This window comes from Papaver somniferum, chromosome 10, assembly GCF_003573695.1.
Source record: "Papaver somniferum cultivar HN1 chromosome 10, ASM357369v1, whole genome shotgun sequence".
NCBI classification, from domain to species: domain Eukaryota; kingdom Viridiplantae; phylum Streptophyta; class Magnoliopsida; order Ranunculales; family Papaveraceae; genus Papaver; species Papaver somniferum.
The window spans coordinates 93,032,976-93,055,484 of NC_039367.1; the positions used below are offsets into that span (position 1 = coordinate 93,032,976).

At 38.5% G+C, this 22,509-nt stretch overlaps 1 protein-coding gene and 1 long non-coding RNA gene across 2 annotated transcripts; both read right to left on the minus strand.

Moving 5' to 3' along the window:
* Positions 1-10,172: 10,172 nt before the first annotated feature.
* Positions 10,173-11,661, minus strand: LOC113317343. Its single transcript, XR_003343457.1, has 3 exons — positions 11,181-11,661; positions 11,032-11,100; positions 10,173-10,956 (listed from the first exon to the last, which is right to left on the minus strand). It is a non-coding gene; the product is annotated as an uncharacterized LOC113317343 (long non-coding RNA).
* A 10,172-nt stretch (positions 11,662-21,833) lies between these two features.
* Positions 21,834-22,172, minus strand: LOC113315952 (glycine-rich cell wall structural protein 1.0-like). Its single transcript, XM_026564190.1, has one exon. It carries the CDS (start codon positions 22,170-22,172, stop codon positions 21,834-21,836), a length of 339 nt encoding a protein of 112 aa, XP_026419975.1.
* Positions 22,173-22,509: the final 337 nt, after the last annotated feature.

Consider the following 22,509-nt stretch of genomic DNA (forward strand, 5'->3'; position numbering starts at 1 on the left):
GTCAACGTTGCATCAATGCATCAGGTTCCCCATGCCAAATGGAGTAGGTGAAATTAGAGGAGATATTGACAATGCGAAATTATGTTATCAAATTGAAGTAAAGCATTATGAAGGACGAGCAAAAAAGCGACAATTTCGCAGAAAAATAACAAAGGAGGCAAAGAAAGAAGAAGAATTTAGAGTGTACATGATAAGAGCAAAAGAAGGTAAAAGAATACCCAGCGAAATTTCGGAGGAAGGAGATGTACCTGCGAAGATGATAAAAGAGCCAACACCAATGGGAGAACCCAAGGCCAGTTACACTTCGGCAGAAACAACAAAAGAAATAAATGTTGGGACTATAGAAGAACCCCTAATACTGAGGATTGGAACCAAAATGGATACAGAAGAGGAAGAAAGAACTGTTAATCTTTTGCGGGAATATAAAAATATTTTTGCGGGGAGCATGGGTGAGATACCTGGAATAGATCCGTCAATTGCATGTCATAAGTTGGAGATTAACAAGAATGTGAGACCATTTAAACAGAGAATAAAAAAAATCACAACGACCTACCATCCTCAAATAGAAGAAGAATTACAGAAAATGCTTGAGGCGGGAATTATAAGAGAAGCTAAATACCCGGAGTGGATAGCAAACATGGTTGTTGTTCCAAAGAAAAATAAAGGGATAAGAATTTGCATAGATTTCACTGATTTAAACAAGGCTTGCCCTAAAGATAGTTTTCCATTGTCGGATATTCCTCAAATGGTTGAATCAGCAGCGGGAAATGATAGAGTGTCTTCTTTAGATGGGTACAAAGGTTATAACCAAATCCCTCTCGCTGAAGAAGATCAAGAGCATACTGCTTTTTTCGCTCCAAGAGGTTTACATTGTTATACAAAAATGTCGTTTGGTTTGCGAAATGTAGGAGCAACGTATCAAAAAATGGTAGAGAAGGTGTTCGCGAAATGGATACACAAAACATTAGAGGTGTACGTGGATGACATGTTGGTGAAGAGTAAAGAGTCCAAAGATCATGTACAAGATTTGAGGGAGATATTTGAACATATGCGGCATCATAACATTAAACTGAACCCTGAAAAATGCATTTTTGGGGTTGTATCGGGAAAAAATTTAGGCTACATTGTATCAAAATAAGGAATACAAGTTGATCCAGAAAAGGTACAAGCAGTTCGTGACATTCCAACACCAGCAACGATAAAGGATGTACAAAAATTGAACGGAATTTTAGCTTCACTAGGAAGATTCATTTCGCGATCATCAGACAAATGTAAACATTTTTTTCAATATACTCAAGAAGGGTGCGAAATTCAAATGGACTGATGAATGTGAAAAATCTTTTCAAGGGATCAAAGAACACCTCATGAATACATCTATTTTACAAAAGGCAGAACCAGGAGAAGAACTATTGATCTATCTTGCGACAACATCACATGCTTTAAGCGCTGTGTTATTGCGAACGGATGCAGGAGTGGAAAAGCCCATTTATTACATCAGCAAAACATTTAATTCCGCAGACAAGAATTGTTCAAAGATTGAGAAGCTATTTTAGCATTAGTATACGCTGCATTTAAACTTCGCATATATTTTCAAGCACACAAAATAAGGGTGCTAACAAAGTACCAATTGAATCAGTGATGAAGAATTCAAAAAGATTAGGTAGGGTGGAGAGATGGAATGCACAAGTAGGATGTCTTCTTTTTGGATTAGTTGGAAGAATAACTAGTGCTTTGAATAGCGATAATTGTGACTACATATAGCTATTTTTTGTTTTCATCTTCTTATGTTATTTTTTAGGTTTATCGGTATTAAATTCTAAAAATATTTGGAGGATGATGTTTATTGCAGTATTTTAATGGTTTGTGATATTGTAATATTTTTATGGGATATGTATTGTTTACGACCGTGAACTTGAAGGTCCCATATTGCAGTCAAAAGTAAAGTCGTTCATGAATCGGCATTCGTATGGATGAAAGGACGAATGGACTTTTGACATATATAAAAGTTAAACCTATGTAATCATTAATTTGATGGAAAATAGGATAAAATCTTTTGTTCAACAAGGATAAAGTCTATTATGTCGTTATGATGGAAAATAAAATAGATCCTTGTATGTAATCCACGACATTGATCTTCATTGATCCATTTTATTATGTTTTACCGTGAAGGCTCCATTGTGTGTCTTATGTTGAGCACCTTACAACTAAGTCGATATACCTTGGCTTTGTTGGTTGTTCCATAAGATATTATATGTCGAGCATTAGGAACTAAATTAATCAACTAGTTTGGTTATTTAGTTAGTATTCCATAAATCTTCTTTCTTATGTCGAGTACATGTACGGTTAAGGTTGTCATATTCTATGATGAACTTAGTCGGGGTTCCATAAGTTCTCTTATGTTGAGCCCAAAATAATTAAATTGATTACTTCGGTGATTAGTTTGGTTATTTGTATTCCAATTAGATTAATTATAGGTTCTCTTGTAATTAATCTAGTTGAGTTTTCATATATTCCACAAATTCTTGTGTTGAGTATATGAAAGGCTACACTATCATGTTCTTTGGTTAATGTAGTCAATATTCCAAAAGTTTTTCCTTATGTTGAGTATTTGAACGGTTAAGTTAGTCATCTCCGTGTGATTGACTTAGTCGTAGCTCCATGAGTTTACTTATGTTGAGCACTTTCAATTAAATTGATCACTTTTGTGGTTTGATTTAGTTGCGTATTCCAATTGAATTAATCATGGGTTTACTTGTGGTTAATTTGGTTGAGCTTTGGATATAGAAAATTAATCCTATGTTTTTTGATGTCCAATAAAAAATCCTTCTTTTCTTTCGAAATTAAGGTCGCTCTTGTTGTTCTCTCGGGAATGACATCAAATGGTAATATCTTGTGGGGAATGCGGCTGTGGAATTTTATACGGGTTATCTTGTATCTTAAAACTCCTTGATGAATGTTGTTAGCTTCGGCTATTAGATTGCATCAAAATTAAGTTGGTATGTATTTTACTTTTGGTCATGAAATGTCTCTTGTGGAAATTTCATTATGATCCCGTTCTTGTACCTTTGCCAATTTTATTGACAAAAAGGGGTAGAAATATTGTAGTTCACACTACAAATACGTATGGTTTTCGGATCACTGTGTAAGGGGGAGTGATCGAGATGGAGTATTGACTAAGGGGGAGTGATACATATCATCGTAGTATTATTGTTAAAGTCGTGATACAATTGGACTTTGATGTTATATAATAATACTATGACATTGTATAATAATGATCGAGAATCTCGATTTCTCTCATTGTTATAGATACGGATCTTCAACAACAATGGTGCTAAACTTACAACCTTTGGGATCATTGGAGTACTTGGAAGGACGAAGATTTCAAGGAACGTTGAAGATTAGACTATGGAATAGGAGCCACTACAGGTTTTCATCTAACGGTGAATATGGATTGCTTTGTAACTAAGGAAAAAACCTGATTTGAAGGCTATATAAAGGAGACATCTAGCATTGTGCAAAACTAATCCCCACACGTCTGTGTGCTACTAGTGCTCCCGCTAGAGTCTATCTCCATTAACCTTTGATTTTCTTCTCTAAAATCAGGTTAACGACTTAAAGACTTCATCGGGATTGTGAAGCAAGACCGATACTACTTTATCGTAGTTGTGTGATCTGATCTTGCATCTTCTATCGTACGAGTACAATCGATTGATTGGCTTGAGATCGTGAGAGTTCTCCGATAGGCAAGATAAAGAAGTCACAAACATCTTCGTCTCACTGTTTTTGATTCCTCGATAATTCGCTTGTGTAGTCAGGAAGGATTGTAGAGAGGTGATTGATTAATCTAGGTTGTTCTTAGGGAATATAAGATTGGATTATCAATTGGTTCTTGTTACCTTGATTTTATATCTAAAGACGGAACAAAACCTAGGGTTTATCTGTGGGAGACAGATTTATCCTTTTATAGACTTTTATGTGTGAGACAGGTCTGTTTATTATCAAGTCTGTGATTTTGGGTTACAGCAACTCTTGGTTATGGGTGAGATCAGCTAAGGGAATCAAGTGCGCATTATCCTTCTGGGATCAGAGGCGTAGGAGTACAACTGTACCTTGGATCGGTGGGAGACTGATTGGGGTCAACTATAGTCTAGTCCGAAGTTAGTTTGCAGTAGGCTAGTGTCTGTAGCGGATTAATACAGTGTATATTCAATCTGGACTAGGTCTCGGGGTTTTTCTGCATTTGCGGTTTCCTCGTTAACAAAATTTCTGGTGTCTGTGATATTTGTTTTCCGCATTATATTTTATATAATTGAAATAATACAGGTTGTGCGTTCTTGATCATCAATTGGAAATCCAACCTTTGGTTGTTGATTGATATTGATTGATCCTTGGACATTGGTCTTTAGTACAATCCAAGTTATCTCTCTTTGATAAAGACTCGCATATTTCTATTTGATTGAGTAAAGATCAAATCGAGAGATTGAGATAATAACTCCTTGAGATACTTTCTATCTAGATTGAGTCTGACTGTCTAGTTGATTTTCTAGCAAAGTGTTTCGGAGTTAGTCCATACAGATTGCTAATCGAAATATTGGGTGGTGTTGTAAGACCCCCGCTTTTCCAATTGGTATCAGAGCAGGCAAACACGTTAAAGACCTCAAAAGTCTGTATTTGTGGCGATCTGACTATATGGACTGTAAAGTCTCATTCGATGCCTCACCAGGTTTAAAAAATAACCGTAGGAAAAGGTATGATAAACTGGTTAATCTTCAGAAGAGATTGGAAGAACAAATCCGGATCTATTCTGGTCTTGTTGCAGAAATTGCAACTCCTAAGGATTTGATATCTAGTAAGAATCTCTCGTTGAATCTGAGAGAATCCAGTTGTTCCTTTCTAAAGAATTGTCACTCTTCAGATAATGTTCAACGATCATTTGATGAGAAAACTGATGTGACTAGGAACCACTCAGACAAATGCCAATGGTCTGGCCTTTATGGATACTCATCCGATCATCCTCTTCGACCCTGTACGTCATCTTTAAAGAATTTGAAGACTGAAAGTAATCCTTGCAAGAATGTTGTGCAACCGTGCATTACTCAAAAGGGACGTACAATACTATCAAAAAATTCTATATAGAAAAATACTGATGGTATAAGCAATCTTACTTCTTGTCCTACTTCTTCTCTTCGATGGTGTAGTGACAGTCATTGTGGCCCTTTTCTACATGTGTTAGGCGATTCCTCCGTGTGTGTATCTTCTATCGTCTCCAAACGTGAAAAAGACTCTACAACCAACACAGAAGGACTTCTTTCAACTGGTTGCTATTCGTCTCATTTAGAACCAGCAAACATGGATGTAACTCTGAGCAACTTCTCTTAGGTGAAGGTAAACTTGATCAAAGAAAAACACTTTACCAATACATGATTTCGAGATAAAAGATAAGCAATTAATGCTCAGCTCGAAATGTCAAATGTGTATGATCTACTCTATATAGCATACGACTTTTGTCTCATAAGAAGTAGGAGATAGAAGAGATAGACTTCTGAGTGATAGATAAGTTAAAGTCTCCACATACCTTTTTGTTGATGAAGTTCCACGGTTCCTTGTTTAGATCTTCGTCGTTGTATGATGAATCGCCATGAAGTCCTTGAGCTCAACTAAACTTTTCTATCCTAGTCCGAGACTTAGCTATGTAGGCTAGAAATCAAGACTTATAGTTTTGATCACTAACATTGACAAACATGCTTGAGATTGCAACGCATGCGAGATTGATCGAGCTATGCTCTAACAACGTTCCCCAGAGGCAGTCAAGGTGCGGCCAAGAAAAATCATATGGCAGCCTACCGTGATGACAGATTTCGAAGGCAACCAAACCAGCACGTATGGATACATCAACCTGAATCTGTCAGTGGGACCAATCCAGTCGAAGGTAAAGTTCGAAGTGATCGAGAAGGATCCAGACTACCAATGATACTGGGAAGACCGTTGCTCCACGATAACAAGATCATTCCTTCAACATATCACCAGTGCCTAAAGACCATGTTGAATGAAGAAGTTATTCGCATTCCCGCGTTATTATCTCCTTATACACCAATCTGTGGTATGGATATGTTCGAACCGAAGGAAAATTCGCGGGACTCGTTAGGAAAATTTCATTGTACTCCACTCGCGACATGGACGTCAATCGAAGAAGAGGACAGGCTTACATCGCTGCACAAAGAGACCCAGTCTCGCGCCATATCTCCAAAGGAAAAACACGCCAATTTCCACTCATCAAACGGAAGTATGGCTCATACTCATGCCAAGCCGGAGACGGCTTTTATTGCAAGTCGTGACGAAAAAAGGAAAACCGTATATCGGCGTCGCTGTTAGCAATTAGCAGGGGAGACTACCACCCGGTCTCTCCGCCCAATGGAATACAACCACAACAGCGAGCCACTAGAGTAGGTGTCGGATGCACCACGACAACTGCAGGACGGAACCAACTCCACCACAGATGAACTCGAAGTTGTCAACATCGGAAGTGAGGAATCTCCACGGCCTATCTCCATCAGCTCAACACTATGTGTCGACGGACGTGCAAAACTTGTGGACCTTCTTAAGGAATATCAAGATGTATTCGTGTGGACGTACGAGGAAATTCCTGGTTTGGATGAGAAACTGGTCACTCATCATCTACATATAATACCCGGATCCAAACCGGTCAAACAATCTCCGAGACAGTTCAGACATGATGTGGAAGAACATATCAAGACGGAAATTCAAAAATTATTAGCCGCTGGTTTCATTAAACCCATTCACAATCCCACCTGGTTGGCCAATGTGGTTCCAGTAAAGAAGAAGAGCGGCCAAATCGAGTGTTGCGTTGATTTTAGGGATCTGAACAAATGTTGCCCCAAGGACGATTTTCCTCTTCCTAACATTGATATGCTGGTGGACGCCACCAGTGGACACGGTATCTTCTCTTTCATGGACGGGTACAACGGCTACAATCAAATAAAGATGTACGAGCACGACGCAAGTAAGACAGCTTTTCGAACTCCTCTCGGAAACTTTTACTATACCGTGATGCCTTTCGGTTTGAAAAATGTTAGCGCCACCTACCAACGCGCCATGACCGCAATTTTCCATGATATGATGCATAAGCAAGTTGAAGACTGCGTGGATGACATAGTGGTTAAGTAAAAAACCCGGGCAGCCCATACAGAGGTTCTGCGACAGGTATTTGAAAGGTGTCGTGAATACAAACTAAAGATGAATCCTTTGAAGTGTGCCTTTGGCGTCTCTTCGGGCAAATTTCTAGGTTTCCAGGTAACCGCCGAGGGAATCAAATTTAACCCAGCCAAAACCCAAGCCATCCTAACGATGCCACCTCCACAAACTGTGAAAGAACTCCAGAGTTTCATGGGTAAGGTAAACCACATCCGGCGTTTTATACCGGGTTTAGCTCAGCTTGTTGCTTCATTCACCCCTTGCTGAAGAAGGGGGCAAGTTTTGTTTGGACGACGCTACAACAAGAGGCTTTTCGGAAGATTCAACAGATATTGTCATCCCTAGCTGTCATGAAATCTCCTGTATAAGGAAGACCGTTGTGTCTCTACACTGCTTTTAGTGATACTGTTTTCGGATCTCTTCTCGGCCAAGAAAATGATGAAGGAATTGATCACCCTATATATTACTTCAGTCGGACTTTGAGAGATGCTGAAATCAGATACCCTAAGACAGAAAAAGCGTGCCTATCTCTGATTCACTCCATTCAGAAGTTTAGGCATTATCTGCTCTCAAAAAAAGTAGTGCTGATATCTAAGTCCGATCCTGTTAAGTTCTTGCTTTCAAAACCGGGCCTGATAGGAAGGCCAGCCAAATTTCTCCTCCAAATTTCAGAGCTTGATATAACGTGTGCTTCCCCAAGAGATATCAAAGGACAAGCGGTCGCAGATTTACTAGCAGCTTTCCCATGAGAGGGTACCATAGCACTGCACGAAGACCTTCTTGGAGAATTTCCGGGAATCTCTTTTGTCAAAGAAGAAGCGTGGCTACTATTTTTCGATGGCTCCGCCACCCCTAGCAATAATACCGAGGAGCGGGCGTGGTTCTAGTATCCCCAACCGGTGAAGTTTTCTCATATTCCTTCAAGCTAAACTTTCATTGCACCAACAATTCAGCAGAATATGAAGCCTTTCTCATAGGGTTGTCATTAGCCAAGCAAGCTGGAGCCACACGCCTGGAAATAATGGGTGATTCTAAATTACTGGTTAACCAGATGAATGGAGTATACACATTGAAAGAGGTGACGCTGGCCCCGTATAGATCCGAGGCGCAAAAGATGCTAAAATACTTCGCTGACGCGACCATAACACATGTTGGCCGTAGCAAAAACAAACATGTTGATTGCCTAGCCACATTAGCATCAAATCTTTCGGAGGTTTGGAAGAAACTCTGACGGTGAAAAGACGAACCGTGGCATCAACGTGGCTTTCGCAATCTAAGGAGACTGAAGCCAGCGACTGGAGAACACTAATTATTCAAGAACTTAACAGCTCGCTTTCCCAAGGAAAGGTTAGTCTCAAAACCTTACAAAACTTCTTCATGCTTCATGGAATATTGTACCGCCGGAACCCAGATGGTTCCCTGTCAAGATGCCTCGGAGATGAAGAGGCACAACAACAGCTTAACCGTATTCATAGCGAAATTTGCGGACAAACGTTGGTGGTAACACTTTATCATCGTCTGCAGCGCCTTGGCTACTACTGTCCAGAAATGGAGGCTCAATCTCGATTGCTCCAAGGATCTTGCTCCAATTGCCAAGCACCGCCGCATCAGTTGGAAGTTTTCAATGTTGACCACGCTTGGGACTGGAAAAATTCGTACATCAGATATCTTCGCGACAGCGTACTCCCTACAAGCAAGAAAGACGCAACCAAGGTGAATCAAAGATCTAAGAGATTCATACACCATGAAGGGATCTTGTATCATAAAATTTTTGGAGGAGATTTATTACGATGGATGGGCGAGGCAGAAATCCCAATCATGCTAAAAGAAATGGACGAAGGCGAGCACCAAGGAAAAAAGAAGTTGTTTCTCCAAATACACAAGCGATACTACTGGCCGACCATGGAGGACGATGCGGATGCTTTTGTTCAAAGATGCCACAAATGTCAAATTCATGGAATCTTATCCACGCGCCCTCTACTCCCCTGCAATCGGTAAGTAGTTCGTGGTCGTTTTATAGCTGGGGACTCGACTTCATTGGGAAGATCAACCCGCCGTCATCAAAATAGCATGAGTGTATAATAACCGCAACAGAATATTTCACCAAATGGGTCGAAGCCATCCCTTTACGAGGGACTACTAGAGACACAATTGCAGCGTTCATTAAGTAATATATCATTTGTCGTTTCGGCGTGCCTAAACACATCATCACCGACAACGGCACTCCTTTCGCCAACAAGCAAGTAAGGGTGTTACTTGAATAATATGGAATTAAACAAGTCTTCTCCACCATTTATTACCCCCAAGGGAATGGACAGGCCAAAAGCACCAACAAGACTCTAATTCGAATCCTCAGCCGGACAGTGCACGATAACCCTCGGACGTGGCACGAACAACTGCCAATGGCGTTTTTGGCATATCGAACATCACCAAGGAGCTCTACTGGCGCCTCCCCCTATTCTCTCGTCTACGAAACATACGACGTTCTCCCAGCAGAAATTAAAATCCCATCGGCTAGGATTGCCGAGGCAAGTGGAGTCCAATGGAATGAAGCCGAAACATCGAATGCCAGGGTAGCGGAGCTAGACACTTAGGATTCTTGAAGAGCTAAAGAAGAAGATCACGCACAAGCGTACAGAAATAGAATTTCCCAAGCATATGACAAAGCTGTGAAACCTCGAGTTTTTCAAGTAAGGGATATGGTGTTGAAGACCGCCAAACACATCCAACAAGACATGTCAGCACCAAAATTCTCCCCAAAATGAGAAGGGCCTTATGTGGTCACCAAAGCGTATCACATTGGCTACTACAAGGTCATCAAGGAAGATGGAGGCAAACTGGAAGCAGTCATCAATGGAAAATTGCTCAAGACATACTACACCTAACTATTACCCCACCCTTCGCCGTCTCATAGCACGGCTAGCCAGGAATTTTTCCGTTTCCTTCACATCCCAGTTATCAAATTTCATTTAATCGAAGCATATTAATGAAAATTCTCTTATTTCTCCAAAACCAATACAAAAAAAAAGATAATACATTCGAGACCCAAAAGGAAAACCAGATGTCTCACAACTACATAACTCAGAAAAGCCCATATGATAGATTGTAGTTCCTTGAAAGCATCATCTTCAACCTTTTTTGATATCTTTCAGTCCTACTCTTCAAGTCTTGGATTGCCTTTTCCACCTTTTGGGATTCCACGGTCAGAGCCTTCTCCTCTTCCAAAATGGATTTTGTGGCAGGAACGACGTTGGAAAGGATACCGACTCTATCAACCTTCACAATGTCAAGGAGATTTCGCAGCCAACTTACGTTAAACTCAAGGGATTCACAGGTAGGCACCATGTTTTCCCACTTTTCAATAGTTGATTCCACGACGTCGCAGATAGATGTGCCTTCCATTTCAACAATCATGGGCAGGAGATAGTTCACTGTGGTAACCAAGGAAGACGAGCAATGCTGCACCACGTTCCTGGTGGCAATATGGCCATATCTTCTCCATATTTTCGTGTACAGAGTTACGAATTCCTTTCGCACTAGGAACCTACCAACATTTCGGTAGCTAGAAGATAAACACTTCATACGGATTTCGAATGACAAACCTGCATTGGGATATTCATGGCAAGAGATACCCAAATCAGCATTTTCCAGATCTGCAACGGTAGGTGTGCTCGGACTCGAAGGAAGGGAGGTGGTCAGATCATCATCATTGACAACGGTGACACATGTTCCATTTAAATATCTCTGCACAAAAGAAACTCTCTCTTTCTCACTCGCTGATGGTAACAAACAAATGTCTATTGGTCAATAAAAACGTACCGGTATGATCTTCTTAAATCGGATGATCCGGACGGGAGAGTTGTCGCCAGAATCAGGTTTTTATCCACACTGAGAAAAGAAGAGAGAAGGAATGTTATGGGAAAAGAAGATTCATCATTTCGAAAATTAAGAGATGGTTAGAGACATACTCTGAATCTCAACACCGAAACACCACAGATCGTCTTCAAAAGATACCCAATTTCAGTCATGCCAAGAACTTCCCACAGATTCATTGATTCAGCACCACACAGACCCAATTGCTCTCGCTGCCAGTTCCTCGTTCGATGTTGCTGTGTGTATTTTTCACTCAAAATCTCCAATTTCAGATCGCACACGAACCCCACAGATTCACCAAAGTTATCAGCCACTAGAACAACCAATACCCCATCATTTTCATCCATGAATCGTCAATACTTCCACTAATTCGGTATTCAAGAACATGCCCTAACTCTTCCGGCAGCAACCACCTCCATTCATTTCAAGATCTTCAGCTTCTGATTTTGGGAGAGTAAAAACAATGAACTGCTGCTCTCTCTCTCGATGAAAACAGAGAAGATGTTTACAAAAACAGTGTGATGTAGAGATGGCCACGTTTCACCATTTTTACCCCCTCGTGGAGCTCACATGTATGGCAAAGAAAATCGTTTCTTTGTTCTATTAACTTCCGGTCCAATGAGCCTTTGGTGGTGAGTCGTGACCATCATAAAGGGGACCACGATAATGAGGCCCTTTCTCCTTGGTGCTTTCAGTGGCGGTTTAGATGTTAATTGCCGCAAACACCATTTAGCTTATACAATTAGCCATTTATTCTTTGGTGGTCGGATCTGGTTGTAATTCCTGTAAAAGCTCTAAAGTAACATTATTAGCAAAATATGAGTCCTAACTAGTGTAAATATAGGAGTAAAAATGTTCCATTTATGTGCTTATCATCATGACCCTTTGATCGGTCCATCATCTCTCCATAATTAGGTTTTATTACATAACGCTCATATGAGCACTATTTTAATAAATGATTAAACCAGCATTGATCATCCTTTCACCAACTGATCAGCAAAGGACTTTGGTGCATGCTCACTCGAGTACCTGGGAGCTACATGGTCGGCCATCATCCCATGTAGTCGGTCTCTCCTTCACTCAGTGACTTATTTTCAGTAATCATCAATCGATCAAAATTAGGGTTTCGAACCGAATGCTCTGCAAATCATAATTCTGAGCAAGTTCAAACACCAATAATTTTATTTTGATCTAGCAATCAACATCTGGATTAATTATATAATATTCGGTTCATATACTAATATTTTAATTAATATTTTATACGGTCATGCTACCAATAATTCATCAAATGAGCAATATTTGCTCAGATGAGCGCTCGAATATTGATTCAACTATCAATATTCAGTAATTCATCAAATGAGCAATATTTGCTCAAATATTGATTCAACTATCAATATTCAGTAATTCATCAAATGAGCAATATTTTCTCAGACGAGCAATATTTGCTCGAATATTGATTCAACTATCAATATGGCAGTAATTCCTCAAATGAGCAATATTTGCTCAGACGAGGAATATTGATTCAACTATGAATCCAACAATTCATCATACGAGCAATATTCTCTCGGACAAGCAATATTTGCTCAGACTATCAATATTCATTATGTTGATTCAATTACCAACATCATTCATTCGAGAACAATACGTCCCAGCAGACATGTTTAGTCCATGAATCCTAGAGCATTCAGCAATCATGCTCGACTGAACAATACTTAGACTTATCATCTAATCAAGTCAACGAATGACTAATCAAATACACGTCTGCCTTGCAGACTGCACGTTCGTGAGACATCAATCACGTCACATGGGGATATTAATTAGGGGTTTGGTATGGCGGCCTACGAAACGTGTGTTCATCCACGATGAGAAATGTGAGTAAGTCGTGCAAGCAGTTGAAGGAGTTAACAAAGTAGTGGGTGGAAAATCAACCAAGTCTTCGCACGACTTGGAACTGATTTAACCATGATTGCCCACTTTCCCACTCTTTCACTCGAGCAACTGTCACACTTACTGGAGATCAATGTGTCTACTATTCTGGCAATATAAATAAGTCTCTGAATCCATGATTGAACAACAGAAGAATTCGGATCCGAGCAATCACTCTCAAGAATTCAATCAATCAACCAGAACTTATTAGAACTCAACAGTTCATAGAAAACTTGCAGAAACATTAAACACATTCACGATCCTTAATCATCATTGATTCGCACACTTCTCAGCTTTCCTCCTACAGATACACCCTCTTCCCTCTTTGTGACTGAATTGTCTCTGGAACAACCATTTCTTGGTTTAGGGAGGAGTCCTACAGATTGATCTCTCGGACTCAAATCACTCCCGTGCAGTGCATCTGTTTGAGGTTAGGCAGTTTGCTCGATTGAGGAGTCTCCGTCCACACAATCGTCTCTCCACTTCCTGAAAAACCAGCAAATCGTTTTTTCCCATCGACAAAAGTGAAATTAAGATGAAACTAATGTGAATTTTAAATGACAAATATACTTTATGAATCCTAAAAATAACATTACGATATATATTCCCTTCCACTTTGAATTGTGGTAGAATTTTCACATTTTCAAAAAAAAAATCAACCTATACTCTTTCGGAGAGGCGTTGAAGCAAAATTTTTAGACTGGGCCACGATATATGTTTTAACCAACCATTAGGCGGTGGTATTGCTTATCTTTAGATCTTCAACCTTGGATTGGTCTGTTGAGGGGAAAACGCTCTGCATAACCGTTTTTTCCTTTTTATTCTCCTTCTTCTCCATCCTTCTCTAGAAAATCAATTCTTAGATCAAATATTTAGTGAAATCCACGGTTTCCTGCCCAGATCTTCTTCATACCTAAAGATCTAGGAAATATTTAGTATTTAATGTATATATTTCTATTATTTAGTATCAATAAATCAAATCGCGGTATTAACCGATTTGCTTTGAGTTTTCTTCTTGTATGTCTTACTATTCTTATGAGTTATTTATCCAGACAAGATTACTCTCTGTATGCTTCCAAAGCAGCATTTTATATTCTCAAGGGAGTTTCATTCATTTGTTGCAATTGTGTCAAATCCATTACCGGGTGCGGTTCACTTCAACATGACGGGATTTTCTTTTCTCTTGAAAATCCATGGGTGTTAATAGTGATCGTTATGACGATGTTCTGTGCATATTATACTCTCTTGGGAGATTTCTGCTTTAAAGAAGGAAAAGATAAACCAAAATGCAGGATCTTAATCTAGAAGCCATCTTCCAAATATTATGGGATTCATTTTTGAAATTCATATTAGAAAGGGAGTCGATTGCTCATTTTCTGTTCAACTGTCCATGGGTAAAGGCAAAATCTGTTTGTAACAATCCGCCAATGGAATTTGATATAGGATTGAATGTTGAATACATCAGGGAAATATTTATTCCATGGAGCATTCACTCCCTTGTTATGAAGATCAAAGATTTCAGAGTCGGATTTGAAGAAGTTAGATTTATCCATCATTGCTCATGATTTATGTCAGTTTGATTTCCATGAGAATGTTTCAAAATGGTTGTCATCTACTGTTTGTATTCCTTCAAACCTCAACTTTAATGAGGTATTCTAATATAATGGTTCTCAGGGGATCTTTAGCCCCTTTTCCCCTTCAAAAAAAAAGGTATTGCTTATCCATCTACGCTTTTGCAGTTGGTGCCCATAGTATCGAAGAGAATTTTTTATAAGAAGGCTTTTGAACTTCTCGTACTTCAGTACACAACAACTTTAGATTGGAATCCAAAACAATCATGGTGCTGATCTCAAGGTTTTACTATGGAATAGACAGAAACTCATAGTTTAATATCTCTAATCAATGCGTTTGAGACTTGCCGTGAATTTATAGCTTGACCTAAAGGTGGTGGTGAAGAGTAAGCGCAAATTAAAGTTGGATTATTTGATGCAGGGAAAGATGATAAACATTTTAGGAACGTACATTTCAGCTATATGTACGATGTACTAAAAAAATTCAGCCTACACCATCAATAATACTCTTACACGATTTAGCTAATTAAGATTGACAGATCCTAAAGAACATACCGTCGCAAGCGTGGTCCCAAGCACAATAATGGTGGAGAAGTCCATGTTGGGGGAGACTTGCAAAATCCGAGACGCTATATGCAATACGAAAACCACACAAGCAATGAAACACAATGCGGAAATAATACAACTATGACGATATAAGAAGCAATTACACAACACCGGCAATTACGTGGAAAAACCCCTCCAAGGTGAAGGGTAAAAACCACGGGAAAATCTTCCACTATAATCAAACAATGGGTTACACATAACTCCCAATTTGGGGATACACTCTTCTTCAAGGTGCATATAGCACTTGGATAACAATTTGCCTAAATTACACTCACCCCTAAGGATGGATCAACAATTCATTCATCAACAAGATGAGATTCACTATCAATTTGAGAATAGAAAGAGTAAGAGATACTTACTACTAAGGTTTGAACAAACCCTAGAATTTCCCCCTTTTGAAGAGATGTGGAAATTGATCAATCAATCTTCACCACAATAATCCAATAGATCCTTAGCTAAGAACCCTTTCCTTTTCTTCTTCAAAGATTAACTCAAATCTCACCAAAGAACAACTCTAATGGTGGTTTCTCTTTTTCTCCTACTCTCACTTTCTCTCTCTACCTCTTTCTCACGACTTGAGAAGATTACACTCTTGAAAAAAAAACGTCTCATGATGCCTTTTAAGTTATAACCTAACTTGGACAGTTGTTAAGCTCATCCCTCGAATGGTTAAGGGGATTCCTCCTGTTGTTGGGACATAAGGCAGTGAAACCCAACAATCTCCCCTTCACAACTTATGGCGAGGTACCCATCACTACCAAACCTGCCCTGCTGCAGAAATGCACATGCTTGTACTTTGGTAGGGACTTTGTCATCATATCAAAACCATCTTCAGTCTTGATTTTGTATACCCACTTGTTCTTCAAAATCTTCTGGTTCTTTGGCTTGTCAACCAACTCAAAAGCGTCATTCTCATCTAAAGAGCTCACCTCTTCTTTAATGGATTTTAACCACTTTTGGATTTCAGGAACACTAAGAGCTTCTTCATCAGACTCTGGTTCACCTGTATCTGTGAGCATCACATAATCATATGGTGTATACTTCGTTGAAGGTAATCTGGTCCTGCTAGATCTTCTCAGCTCAGCTTCTAGTTGTTGTTGTTGCACTTCTTGCTCAACACCACCCACAGGAACATCTTTATGAGCTTCATCTTCATGATTGTATTCTTGTTCTTCATGATCATCATCATGTTGTTCAAGAGAAGGAACAACTGGATTTGGATCCAAGATCATGTCTTCTTGAAGCTTTGGATTTTCGATCTTCTCAAAATCTTCAATAGTTTGGTCTTCAAGGAGTACTGCATCCCTGCTTATGATAACCTTCTTATCAACTGGATCCCAAAATCTGTAACCAAACTTCTCTGTTCCATAGCCTAGAAACACACACTGCTTTGCTTAGTCATCAAGCTTTGACCTATGATCTTTTGGGATATGAAAAAATGACCTGCAACCAAACACTCTCAAGTGATCATAAGTAGGCTCTTTGTCTCTCCAGACATTCTATGCTACTTCTCCATCTAGCAGTCTTGAAGGTGATCGATTGATCAAGTACACAGCAGTATTCATTGCTTCACCCAAAAAATGCTTCTGCAACTTGGAATGAAATAACATGCACCTAATTCTCTCAAGAATAGTGTGATTCATCCGCTCTGCAACACCATTATGTTGTGGAGTCTTCGGTACTGATTGTTCATGACGTATACCCATACTCTTGCAATACTCTTCAAGTGGCCCAATGTACTCTCCTCCGTTGTCAGAATGAAGGCACTTCAAGGTTCTACATGTTTCTCTTTCTACCATGTTGTGAAACATCTTGAACATAGGAACAACATCATCTTTGGTCTTGATTGCATATGACCAGACCTTCCTTGAAGCGTCATCTATGAAAGTAACAAAGTAAAAGGCACCACCAAGTTTTTTGACCCTTAAAGGTCCACATACGTCCGAATGAACAAGATCAATAATACCAGAATTACGCTTGGGTAAAGCTTTATGAAAAGAAACTCTAATTTGTTTACCAACTAAACAATGAGTGCACTTACCCAATTGCGTACCTTTCGCCTTTGGAAAGACTTTCCTTTTGGTGAGGATTTGAATTCCCTTCTCACTAAGATGACCAAGTCTTCTATGCCACAACTCGGAGTTGAATCTTTGTCAGAAACATTCAACTCACCTTTCAACACCTTCACTTGTGTCTTATACAATGTGCCACATTTCTTGCCTCTTGCAATAACCATGGAGCCCTTGCTTAGCTTCCATTTTCCATCACCTAAGTGATTGTTGTACCCTTCATTATCTAACACTCCCGGTGACATTAGATTCAAACGAAGATCTGGTACATGTCGCACATTTATGAGAACCAATGTGCAGCCAACACTGGTCTCGATCTTCACATCACCCATTCCTACAATCTTCGAAATACCACTGTTTCCCATTCCGACTGAACCAAAATCACCAGCCTTGTAGGAGATAAACACATCTTCTCGAGGAGTAGCATGATAGGATGCACCTGAATCCACTATCCACTCTGAACCGTAAAATGCAAAACTCACACATACATCATTACAATCAGAGAATGAAGTAATATCACTACTTATTACCACAACTTAACATCATTGACTTGTCTGTCATTTACATTCACTTTCCTTGGTTTTCGCATCGACTTCCTGCATTCATTTGAATAATGATCATTCTTACAACAATCCACGTCTTCATTAGACTTTGATTTACTTCTCGACTTGCCACGGTCAAGAGCTTTGCCACAAGTAGATTTCTGATCATATAACTCCTTTATCTTAGACCACAAAGAATATGCTAGTTTCTCACTAGCCACATGACGAAAAATATAATCATCAACCCACTGTAAAATGAAACTAACAACTTTACAGTTAGAAACACTCCATACTTTATCTTCTATCATCTTAGGCTTTACTCCTTTGCTCTCGATAGGACCATAAAGATCTTCACAATATAACCAATCCTTGATCTTAATCCATATCACATAGTTCTCACCAGTCAAGATGATCATTCTACTACTAGTGCTAGCTTCCGCCATTGCACAAGATTAGCTCAACCCAAAAGCTCTGATACCACTTGTTGGGGGAGACTTGCAAAATCCGAGCCGTTATGTGCAATACGAAAACCACACAAGCAATGAAACACAATGCAGAAATAATACAACTATGACGATATAAGAAGCAATTACACAACACCGACAATTACGTGGAAAAACCCCTCCAAAGTGAAGGGTAAAAACCACGGGCAAATCTTCCACTAAAATCAAACAATGAGTTACACACAACTCTCAATTTGGGGATACACTCTTCTTTAAGGTGCATATAGCACTTGGATAACAATTTGCCTAAATTACACTCACCCCTAAGGATGGATCAACAATTTATTCATCAACAAGATGAGATTCACTATCAATTTGAGAATAGCAAGAGTAAGAGATACTTACTACTAAGGTTTGAACAAACCCTAGAATTTCCCCCTTTTGAAGAGATGTGGAAATTGATCAATAAATCTTCACCACAATAACCCAATAGATCCTTAGCTAAGAACCCTTTCTTCTTCTTCTTCAAAGATTAACTTAAATCTCACCAAAGAACAACTCTAATGGTGGTTTCTCTTTTTCTCCCACTCTCACTTTCTCTTTTTACCTCTTTCTCACGACTTGAGAAGATTACACTCTTGAGACCAAAAAACCTCTCCTGATGCCTTTTAAGTTATAACCTAACTTGGATAGTTGTTAAGCTCATCCATTAAATGGTTAAGGAGATTCCTCTTGTTGTTGGGCCATAAGGCAGTGAAACCCAACAGTCCACACCCTGCACCTACAAGGTAGCATTTTCGACATACAAAAGTGCTACCTGAAAGGATTGGGAGTGCAGCCTAATTCATCATAAGCAGTCGGAGCAGAACATTTCTCTCCTTCACTGAGACATGTCGATTGAGCTGCCGAATGTATAGAAAAGGAAAAGATAGTAACCAACACAAAGAAAAAAATTGGAAACTTCTTGCTCACCATTTGATCATGTTACTTCGATTTTTCTTGTCTTATAATTTTGTTGGTTGCATTAATACATGTATATTTTGGTACCATAATACTTGTATATATAAGAGTTGTCTAGTTGGCATTTAGTCCTTAATCATTGCATGTGTATCCCATCAATTTTAGAATTTAAAAGAAATTCTTTATGATATTATACTCGAAAAACCATAAGGTTCCGTTCTTGCTGGTTGCATTTTAATTTCACATGCTACCAGCCTAACACTAAGTTTACTTCCTAAGCAGAGGAAACAAAAGGAATACACGAGATGTTCACATAGCAACATGGACTCTTGCCTCGTCCATAACCAGAAGAAAGGGGAAAATGACACGACTCCAACTGGTTTCTATCACAACTGTTTAGATATGTAGTTTCCTCCAATATTTCACATACTCGTATTTGAATCTCCTCCACACGCAATCCCTGTTCAGCTATCAATCTCATTATCTTCTGTATCTTTAGTGCCTTATGGTCCATGTCACCATGGTTAAAAAATATATATTTATCCATAAAGAAAGTATTACATTTGTAATTTTCTTTTAGTTACATGAAAAACAGTGAAAATATAAAAGGAATACCCCAACAAAGTGTTGTCCTATGGGTTTAAAAAAAATGTAAATAATAACAATAGTTAGAGGAAAGATGGAAGACAACAATACTTTAATTGGCTTCTATCCTAATCCTTTTCTGTTGCAGTTTACTCCAATGTCTCGAATACGTGAAAATAGCGTATTTGAATTACTTTGATTTGTTTACCTTTGTTACCCCGCCTACCTGCTACGCATAATCCCTCCATAAAAGGAAATGAGAAGAACTTATTTATTTACCAAAACGAAAAGTGTTTTTCCACAAATCAAATTATGGAAGTTACATGGTAAACATAAATGAATTTAACAACTCCAAAACATGGAGAGTAAAATTAACATGAAGCTAGTATTTTAAACTAAAAATATAATTCCATGAAATCTAAAGGTATTAATACTATTTTTATGGATATATTTTCATTTAGAATGTCGTACGCAGATGATCTTGAGCTCTGGCTAATTCTAAACCAGAAAGTAGATTGGGATTGTTCTCTTCATCCGAATTTAATAGTATCGTAGACATAGGTTGACTGGGTCTATTCCCATGTGGTTTTCTATTTCTTTTTCGCATAATGTCTTGAGGTTGAGACATTTTTATTGAGAAATTTTAAGAGGTTGAAAAGAATCAAAAGGATTTTTAAAGGATAATTTTCTTTAGAAAAGACTGAATTTGATATGAATATATCGAGTATTTGAACGATTGTATTATTTATAGCGATGAAAAAACTAGTTGTTTTTTTTCCTGTTGGAGAATATCTGTTATCGCCGGAATGGGAGACAATCGGCTCCAATTCCTACGAATCGACTAATGTATCAACGACAAATTAATTTTCCACTGCTTAAAACTGAGTTTACCCATCCACGTGGCTTATCAAATATGTAACTTCGCCAAGTCCTAAAGGACTTTCTCTTAGTGTGTTACATTTCCTTTTCCATGGTCTAAAAATCATTCATTTACCTAATTTTTCATTAGATTTAAAATTTAATGAGTATTTTTTATACTCATTCCATAGTCATTGCTTTTACTCAAGTTTCTGGCTCATCTGGCTTACTAGAATCTCCTCAACTTATAATCCCAATACAAAAGGAAATGAAAAGAACCTATTTATTTATTTTGGAAGAACAGCGTTTTATTATAAACTATATCATGAAACTTACGTGCTAGAAATATAAATAATTTTACAATTTTTGAAGATAATGATACATTTTTCACGTTCAGCAGAATCAACTTGCAGTTATAGAGAGACATATGTATACACACTTTTGTTGGAACCAATCAAGATATAAACCGATTCAAGACAAAATTAGTTAACAATTTATCGGCGAAAATAATTACTCTGACATTTTGATTTAGTTATGTTAGCATGTTGACATGCTAACTGCCTAACAATACGAAGTTTGTTTCTACTATTTTTATACTATTTTCAGGTTGAAATATCATAAAGTTTGTTTACCATTTTTATGTGTAGCCCTGTTACACATTGTTCTTTTATATTCGCCTGAATCTAGTTTTCATGTATTGAATAGTATATATATGAACAATTATTAGCGGAAAAAGTGGAAATAAAACTACTTCAACTAATGTGTAACCCAACTTTATTTTTTATAGTTTTTTCCAACATCTCGTATACTCGAAATAACCTATTTAATTATTTTGATTCCTCTTACTTCTATTACTTCGCCGGATATAATTCTAAAATGAAATGAAACGAGAAGAACTTATTTATTTTCCAAAATGAAAAGCGTTCTGTAACAAATCAAATCATGGAAATTACATGATAAATGTACATGAATTTAACAACTCTGAGACATGGAGAGTGAAATTAACATGAAACTAATGTGAAAAATTGCAAACTTTTGTGATTAAGAAGGTGAAAAAAAGAAGAAATCTAGTAAATAAATAAAGATTAGGACCAACTAATGATGATGTTGCTTTGACTCGGTCAACATGTATTGTAATATGCACATTGCATTGTATAATCAGAATTTACAATAATTTATACAACTCATTTAACAACCCCCTCCTCCGCCACCACATCCTCCGCCTCCCCCTCCTCCCCCTCCTCCACCTCCGCCACCAGCACTGCCAGCAACGCCCCCTGTATCATAAGTGGCAGCTCCACCAACCATGATAACAATACCTCCATCCGTGTTATAATTTCCATGACGATTTCTTGCTTTTCCCATATTCGTGTTTGTGCTCTGTCCCTGGTTGTTTATGCTGGTACATATGCCAATTATCAAGGCTGATACAAAGATGCAACCAAAAACTATAAAGGCTATGAGAATCGGCTCCATAATTTTAATTTCTCTTTGTTCTAATTCCTTGTAACTGTATACTGAATCCATCTCTCGCGCTCTCTCTCTCTCAATATAAATATACTCTGTCCCCAATTTTGTGTTATTTTCTCCTTCCATGTGGTTCTCAAAGATTTATTGACTTGGTAGTACACGATACCTTAAATATCATGAACACGCAACCAAATTGACTAACATGATTAAGTAAGACGACGGCATCGAAGACCTGAAAGGATCATCAATTGACGACCACAGTGAAGACTTGAAATGATACGTTGTTTGGACAAAACTCAAAAGTTATCAACGTCTGAACTCCACATGAAAATTCCCAATAAAATTGCTCGGTTGACGGGAGAAAGGGGCCGAGAGAAAAGGTAAAGCCTACAAT